This window comes from Capsicum annuum, chromosome 8, assembly GCF_002878395.1.
Source record: "Capsicum annuum cultivar UCD-10X-F1 chromosome 8, UCD10Xv1.1, whole genome shotgun sequence".
Classification (NCBI taxonomy): Eukaryota; Viridiplantae; Streptophyta; class Magnoliopsida; order Solanales; family Solanaceae; genus Capsicum; species Capsicum annuum.
Genome location: NC_061118.1, coordinates 64,643,418 through 64,651,944, shown reverse-complemented (window position 1 = coordinate 64,651,944; position 8,527 = coordinate 64,643,418). Strand labels below are relative to the sequence as shown.

The 8,527-nt window shown below is 32.6% G+C and overlaps 1 protein-coding gene across 1 annotated transcript; it reads left to right on the top strand.

The window, feature by feature from the left end:
* Positions 1-3,990: 3,990 nt before the first annotated feature.
* Positions 3,991-8,048, top strand: LOC107879658 (zinc finger BED domain-containing protein RICESLEEPER 2-like). Its single transcript, XM_016726644.2, has 4 exons — positions 3,991-6,061; positions 6,154-6,224; positions 6,555-6,646; positions 7,846-8,048. Exon 1 carries the CDS (start codon positions 4,708-4,710, stop codon positions 5,851-5,853), a length of 1,146 nt encoding a protein of 381 aa, XP_016582130.1. The 5' UTR covers positions 3,991-4,707; the 3' UTR covers positions 5,854-6,061; positions 6,154-6,224; positions 6,555-6,646; positions 7,846-8,048.
* Positions 8,049-8,527: the final 479 nt, after the last annotated feature.

Here is an 8,527-nt window from a genome sequence, read left to right as displayed (position 1 = left end):
TAGTTTGGGAAATTGGGATAGTTTGGGTATGTGGAGTTTGGGTAAGTGGAGCTTGAGAAACATAAGGAGTAGTGAAGGGTAATGGGTATTTTTTCATGAGTTGACTTGTTGTGGGTTGTTTTCTTGTGGGTTAGCTGGAGATTTGGCAGAAATTTGATTTCTTTGGTGGAGTGAAGGATTTGGTGGGAAGTGTTGGGAGAAGGGAGAGTAAATACGTGGAAAACAAGATCCCTCCCCCTCAAAGTTTTGGGTTCACCTTTTGGGATGGTGACAAGTCCTACGCCATTAGGTGTACCTGAATCAGTCATCATGGCCTTTGCTCGTGCTTTTGATCTCGTAAAGTATGGGTGATCAACTATTTTTTAGTCAACACAAATCAACCAATGAGGGAATAAATTAAAAGGAAGAAAAACCTTCAAAAGAAAGAAATATATCAGTATGAGAGAATAATTTTGTATAAATAACTCACAATTAAGCAAACAATGTTGGAAAAGAAAATAAAGTTTCATGTTACAAACAAAGCACATAATAAAAAGAAACTTCAATAATAAAAACGCATCCTATTATGCACATGACCTCTTTTGTTCAAAGATAAACTTTGAGTTCAGAAATAAAAAGTGCAAGTTTCATTGAAATACTGATCAAGTAAAATAATAAAAAATAAACTTAAAATACATGAAAAGTAAAAACACAATCCTAAGACTTAGCTTAGACCATACTTCTGATCATGTCGGTGGAGGAAGTAAAGATGATGCCCCAACATTGCCAAGCTCCGGTCCTGCATTTTCCAAATACTGTATTATTTTGGCTATTTGAGCCCACATTTCAGGTATGACCATTGTGGTTCCAAAATAAAAATGTCATATCCAAATTGTCATCCCAACATCCTCAAAACCTTATTCCCCTTCTGGACTGGGATTTATATCACTACGATATTCTCGAACCCATACCTAATATTTTGGAATACACTCCGTTGGTCCGCGTCTCATATCTATTATAAGAATACTACTCTATTCATGTAGAATTTGACTGGCCCTAGGAACTCTAAAGTCTGGTCCAAAAAAGACTTTTGAAACTCGCATAATTGCACGAGAGAGGATGATCTACGTCTGACCAAACTATCGGAGTACACACACATGAGCATATGGTTGTAGACCTCTCAATCTGATAAGCTTAATATAATAAAGTCCTTTGCATCGTAGCTAAGCCATGGAACATGAAAGTAATGGGTATCTCCCCTTGATTTGGTCACTGGTACGAGAGGCTAAAAACTCAAACAAATCATCAATGCCGACCGGAGACACGAACCTTCTCATCCTGTTATCATAAGTATCGATCTCATGTGAAGTACTAAATATTATGTCAATCATATGGTAACGTTTGTAGAAGTACTCTTTTGCCCACATATGTAGAAGGAGATTAAAACCTTCAACGAACTTTGTTTCACCTATTTTACACTTTCCAAATACGCAAAATATTTCTGCTAAGATCATAGGAACCAAGGTAATATCTGCACCATCAACTCCTTTAAAAAATGATTGAGCCATAGAACATATGCAAGTACTGATCTTTCCATATTCTTGTGGAAACACCAAAGTCCCTAGAAAGGCAACGACAAATTCAATAGGGTGTCTAACCATCCACTAGGCAGAAGTGCAAGTGAATTCTATCTTGAATAGCTTATAACTATCTTGATGACCATATCTCTCATACAAATAATTCAAAGAAACCCAATTATTTTTGAAACAATGGAGTTTATCAGTGTTCTTTAATCTCAAGTAGCGAAGAAATTTCTTTCGTGACTAACTATGCAGGAGATCTGACCTCTCTCTTTGATACTTCAAATTAGTGAAGTAATAGTTCTCCTCTAATGTGGGGTTGAGTTCAAAGTCTTTGAATGCAAAGACAACTCGATCTGGGTCCCAAAATGGAATCAATGCTCTAACCACATGCTTATCGAGGGAGGTCTTGAAGAGATTAGAGAGGAAACCGAATTTTCTTGTGATTGCTAACTTTTTAGTCGAGTCAAAATTTTTCCACTATATCCTCAACTTGTGTGGAACACCTTCGACCATTCTAATTTTGGGCACTTGGGAAACTAAATTCATCCTACAATGTAAATACGATAAAATAAGTACACATTTTCCAAACTCGCGGTATCACAATTAGGTTTGGATCCATTTATCATTATTACTTGCATATAATTCAAATTGATGCGGATACGCCAACTCTCCTAAAATTAAGAATTTTTGATAGAAATTTGCGGGTGAGTGAAACACAATTCACGTGTATGTGTTTTTGTGTCAATTTTTCTGAATCAAAGAAATATGAATGAAATGACAATTGATATAAAGAAATAACAAATAATACATACAACGTGATAAATAAATAGTTTATATCACATAAACATGATAAACACTTAAAGTGGATAAGGTAAAATAAGCGGATATTAGAAAACCTTAATTATTAACCTAAGTTTGTTATGGTCAAGAACCTAGTTCCCCAGTGAAGTTACCAAGCTATTATACCCATTTTAACACAAGGTCGAAATAGTGTACAACATATTGAAACTCTCAAAATTAAATTAAGGAAGTTGTCACCTAATTAGTTCTACGGTGAATTAGGATACCTATTATAAACTACGTGATTAAAAGAAAATAAAGACTTCATTTTAAGGCCTACTTAACTAAGTGATTCTAGAAAAGAGTTCTAATTATCCTAAAGGAAAGGGGTTAGGCATCCTATAGAATCTGCTAACAACGGTTAACCCACCAAATTTAGATTAGATAAGAAAACTATTAATTTAAGAAAAAAAATATAAGTTATGTATTTGTATATCTTATTTAAAATAATATATGTTAATCATTTATAAGATGGATATTTAAAAGTATTATAAACCTACTCATTTTTGAAAATTACTGGAGATAACCTTTATAGTCCTTAAAATGATGCAAACTTTATTGTTCTTATAAAGAAAGTCATTTCTAATCAGTTTTTAAAAAAAATACCAAAAAAGTTATTTCAGATTATTTTTTTCAGTGATGTAAAAGAAATTATCTCTAATCACTTTTTTTAGAAAAAAAAGAAAAAAATATACAAAGGTTTCTCATTATCAATTTGAACAAAATATTGGTCATGTTACAAAAGTTTCATTCTTTTTACTCTAAAAAAAGATGTTGTGCCCTTCTTTTATCAATTTTATAAATACATGTAAATACCAACATTAGCCAAACCATACTAAATGAATTATTAAAAGATATAAGGACATATAATTAGGGGTGGACATATTTTGGATAAAATCAAAAAATTAAACCGAAATTTAATTTTGGTTTCGGTTTTTCGGATTGATTTCGGTTTTCAATTTTTAAAAATCGATTTTACGATTCGATTTTCGGTTTTCTTCAAAAAAAATTTGATTAATCAGAAAAACCGAAAACCAAAATTATATAAATATTATTATAATATATATATTATTAATTTATTATATAATTTTACAACCCTAATTCTCTAAAGGCGCCTAAAACCTAAATCATATAACAATTCAATCACGCCGTTTTCCATTTACACTAACATCAGTACACCACTACGAATCTACGATACACAGTTACACACACCGTTTTCTATCTACTCCCTTTCTTTACAAATTACAACGACACTACGATCATTGGTGACCCGCAACCATAACCCACGACCCGTGAATTTGGTGTTTAGTGTTTGTTGAGTGGCGCCGACGATTGTGGGCTTTGTGTTTGAGGTGGCGCGGTGACTGTGGACTGTGGATTTTATTTCTTAAGCGGTAAACGAAGATTGATGGTGACTGTGGTTTTCCACTTATTTGTTCCAGACTTTCAGCGATTATCGATTAGTCAGCCTTCATAATATGTCTAATCCGGTATTTTTCTTATGATTTTCATTTAACTTTATAGTTTAAGGTTAAAGATTGAGAACTAATAAATAAAATATTTCATTTTCATAGATTAGAAGTAGGGTAAGTGAAGATGGAGCATCAAATGAAAATATTTTAGTTTCATCTCCAAATGAAGTTAAAACTACAGTTGAAGCTGAACTATAAAAAAAAAAGGTCATGGAACCGAGAGCAAAATATTGGTAGTGGTTTGACAAGATTGTTGATGGAAAAATCAAAGCTAAGAAAGCACAATGTAAGTATTATGGAAAAATTTATGATGTTGCTTCAAGTGCTAATGGTACTTTATCGATGAATAATCACATGCTAAAATTATGTCCTTACCGCCCTAATATTTATGTGAAAGAGAAAGACAGTCAAACAAAATTAGATTTTCTACCATCTTTTATGGATAAAAGGGGAGGGGCATTGGGTACTTGGACATTTGATCAAGGAAGAAATAGGAAAGCTTTAGCTCAAATGATAGTTATTGATGAGTTGCCATTCAGTTTTGTTGAAAAAGAAGGGTTTAGAAATTTTATGAGAGTCACAACCCCACAGTTTTATATTTCTTCTCGTAGACCCTTGAAAAGAGATTGTTATCAGTTGTACAATGAAGATAAACAAGTTTTGAAAAAGGTTTTCAAAGAAGTACGTCCAAAAGTTTGTCTTACGAAAGATACTTGGACGTCTATACAAAAGATTAACTACATGTGTCTAATAGCTCACTTTATTGATACAAATTGGAAATTGCATAACAGAGTGATAAATTTTTGTCCAATTACTAGTCATAAAGGTGTGATATGGCTTCTTCCATTACTAATTGTTTGCTTGAATGGGGTTTGGATACTATTTTTAGTATTACAGTTGATAATGCCAGTTCCAACGATGTTACAATGATAGAAATGTCTAAACAATTAAGTAATTGGGGAACTAACATAATGGATGGTCAACATCTTCATGTGAGGTGTATGGAACATATTCTTAATCTTATTGTGCAAGATGGGCTGAAGGAAATTGATAAGTCTGTCAAGCGAGTGAGACAAGTTGTGAAGTATATTAAACAATCTATCGCGAGAATTAAAAAGTTCAAAGAATGTTGTGAATCTCAATTGATAGCTTGTAAGAAATGCTTATGTTTAGATGTTCCTACTCGATGGAACTCTACATACTTGATGCTTGAAACAACACAACATTTTGTGCTTGCATTTGAAAGATATAGTTTCTATGATAATGGTTTCTTGGATTATCTCCGTACCTCTCCTTGTGAAGATGGAACTAAGGCAGGCGCCTTTGTAAATGAGGACTGGGAAAATGTGAGGACAATGGTAAAATTTTTGGAAACTTTTTATGATCTTACTTTGAAAGTTTTTGGTTCAAAATATGTTACTACCAATGCACACTTTGTGGAAATTGCTGAGCTTGATCTGATTTTGAAAGAGATGATAGAAAATAAAGATTCTAATTTGAAAAAAATGGCAGCAAGTATGAGGGAAAAGTTTAGAAAGTATTGGGGTACTCCAGATAAAATGAACAAAATGATTTTTATTTCATCTGTGTTGGATCCCCGCAACAAACTTGAATATGTTTCTTTTGCAATTGTGGACATGTTTGGAAAAGAAATTGGGGAGAAGTTGTCCGATTTAGTGGAGTCATATATGAAAGCCTTGTTTGAGCATTATGTTAAGAAGTCAAAAAACTCTTTATCTTCATCCACTTCTTCTTTTTTTGGGAATTTTTCATCCATAAATGGTTATGAAAACTTTCAAAGAAGAGAAATAATGAGAACAAAACTACAATTTGAGAAGCATAAGGAAATTAGTGGAGGTTCAAGCAATAAATCTGAGTTAGGAAAATATCTTGCTGAAGAGATTGAGCCAGATTCGGAACAATTTGATATATTAGGTTGGAGAAAAGTTACTGAGCTGAGATTTCCCATTCTTGCTTAGATGGCTCGTGATGTGTTAGCCATTCCCATTTCCAGTGTCGCATATGAATGTGCATTTAGCAAGGGAGGTTGGGCTATTGATCCCTTTAGGAGTTCATTAACTCCTAAACTAGTGCAATCTATTATTTGTCTTCAAGATTGGCTCAGAAGTGAATCTACTCCAGTTAATATCGAGGAAGATTTGGAGTATCTTGAGCAACTTGAAGTTGGTAAGAATTTTATAATTTTGTATTCATTATATTAAAAATAACTACTTGTTTATATTGCATATCAACTAACAAGTGTCTTATATTTTTTTTAGAAATGGCTTGTAGTGGAACTAAATCTAGCATTATTGATGTGTAGTTCTCAAAATACAAATGTGAATTGTAGGTAAGTTTGTTTTTGGGTTCATCTTTTACTACTACTATTTTATTGATTTAATGATCCAATTACTAATGGTGAAAGTGTTAGAAATTTAGAATAGAAACACCAACTTTTGTGAAAGAAGCTGATTTAAACTAGCTAAATAGAGTCTGCGTAGGATCAAAGAGAGCTGCTGCGCTGCTGTCTGCTAGCTCTTATAGCGCTGAATACTAAAAAATTAAACTAGATATTTTGTTAGCATATTAAAACAAGGAGGTAATCTGTTCTAATATGCTAACAAAATAACTAGTTTAAATTTCACTTGTTCAAATTCTTATGATACTTACTGGTGTGCAGGATTGTTGTCAATATTAGTATATCACTAAGCCAAAGATGGAGATGGATGGGTAGAGTACAAAGGATCACTAGTTTTTAATCGACCTCAAAAGGTATCTAAATTTCACAGTTATTTATATTCTCTTGAAATATTCATGCCAAGTAGTGTTTAATTTGGTTCATTTACTAGGTCAATAGATAAAAGTATCATTTGGGAATCAATTATCATTTCCAGAAAATCTTGAATTACAATATTTATTTTTATTATGGGTATTTAAGTGGAGAAGGGTGGAGGGGTGGTTCCATTATCTCAAATTTACCTGACACTGCATAAAAAAATGAATGAAATTCAAGAGCCTTGGAAAAATTTAAGCAAATACCAGCAAAAAAACTCACTTTCTCTGAACAATGAACTAATTTTAACTTCTAAATATTTACAAATAAAACCTATAATTTCTGGTCTAATGAATGAATAGCGAAAGTTAAAGTGAAATTTAGTACAAAGCAGAAACCTGTTGCCAGGTGATCTTGGTAATAATAATAGTAATCAATCAACTAAGTTAGCAGAAGACATACGATCACGAGTTCCAATTAAAATGTAATATACAAACAACAAAAAAAGGGTGAGACAATAGAGTACAATGGGATAGACAGTAGAGGCCTGCCTGCAGGCAAAAGTGATGATTCACTGAGCCTTTCGAATGAGAAAATAGAAAGGTGCTTTGGGAAACATGTAACACATCCTCTACATAACAAAACCAAGAATGCGAACAAAAATCCTAGAACATCCTCCCAACTCAACATTAGCTTATTGGACATTCTATTTGTAGAGAACGACAATATATCAGGAGTCAGTTCACGAATTGCTCTTCACTAACAGTGGTCTGTTACCTAATTTACCTGCACACAAACAGTGATCTGCTACCTAATTTAGTGCTAGGTAATCTGTTTTGGTTTGTTAGATACTCATCGTTTAAGATTCTGTCTTTGCTTTCTGATACTTTTCATGGTTCTCTTTTGATCCTTAAATACCTTTATTATGTTGTTGATGCCAAATATTACTTGTGTGAGCTTGCTCACATTGCTAGTCTCAAGCCTGAATGAACAAGAACAGTTACAGTAAGCTGGCCAAACATAAAACTTGTCAATTATCATAATACAAGGAGTCAAGCCCAGCTTGTTTGATGTTTGGGACTGAGGCTTAGTTGTTCTTGTAGTTTCCTATCTTAACTATTTGACCTATCATAATACAATGAATACCTCTTTGTTTAAATTATGTTGGAACCTAATGCATTTTGTCTCTTTTGAGCAGTTTTTTGGCTCTAAATTATGCTGCTGCCTGGTGATTGGTGAATGGTGATGTTGTCTGCATATTTCTTCAAGTAGACCAGCTGTTTTGTGGATTGGTGGATGGTGATGGTGATTGACTGACTATTTTATTATTTTATAGACTATTTTGTTGTTTTATGAACTGGTTTATATATTGTTTGAGTGACTCAAATATTTTATGGACTATTTTGGTGACTTTAGAATGCTCAGTTATGAAAAAGAGGCTAACTACTTTAATATTTCAAACCGAAATAAAAATCCAAAATAATCGAACCAAATTTGTAAAAACCGAACCAAATCGAATTTATTTTGGTTTGGTAACGGATGACATTTTTGTCAATCCAAAAACTGATAAACCAAATTGATAATAAACAATCAGACCGAACCGACTGAACGCCCACCCCTATATATAATTTCTTAAATCTATAGTGACATGAGATTTTGATTTATCAAGAAAAGACTAGTATTTTGAAAAAAAAATAAGTATTTTTTTACCACTAAAAATCCCAACAATGCCTCTTGAAATTAAATTTGCATAGTTGCCATCTTTTATTCAAACAAAATTAATTTACTATATCCAAAAACAAGTAAAGCCGATTATTTAATGATAGTAAATTCTCCTACCTCCAAAAATTATATTTGATTAAATCAATACTACTAATTAG

What these genes read in the sequence shown, in the direction of transcription:
- LOC107879658 (XM_016726644.2), top strand. Translation starts at nt 4,708, where the DNA reads ATGGCTTCTTCCATTACTAATTGTTTGCTTGAATGGGGTTTGGATACT.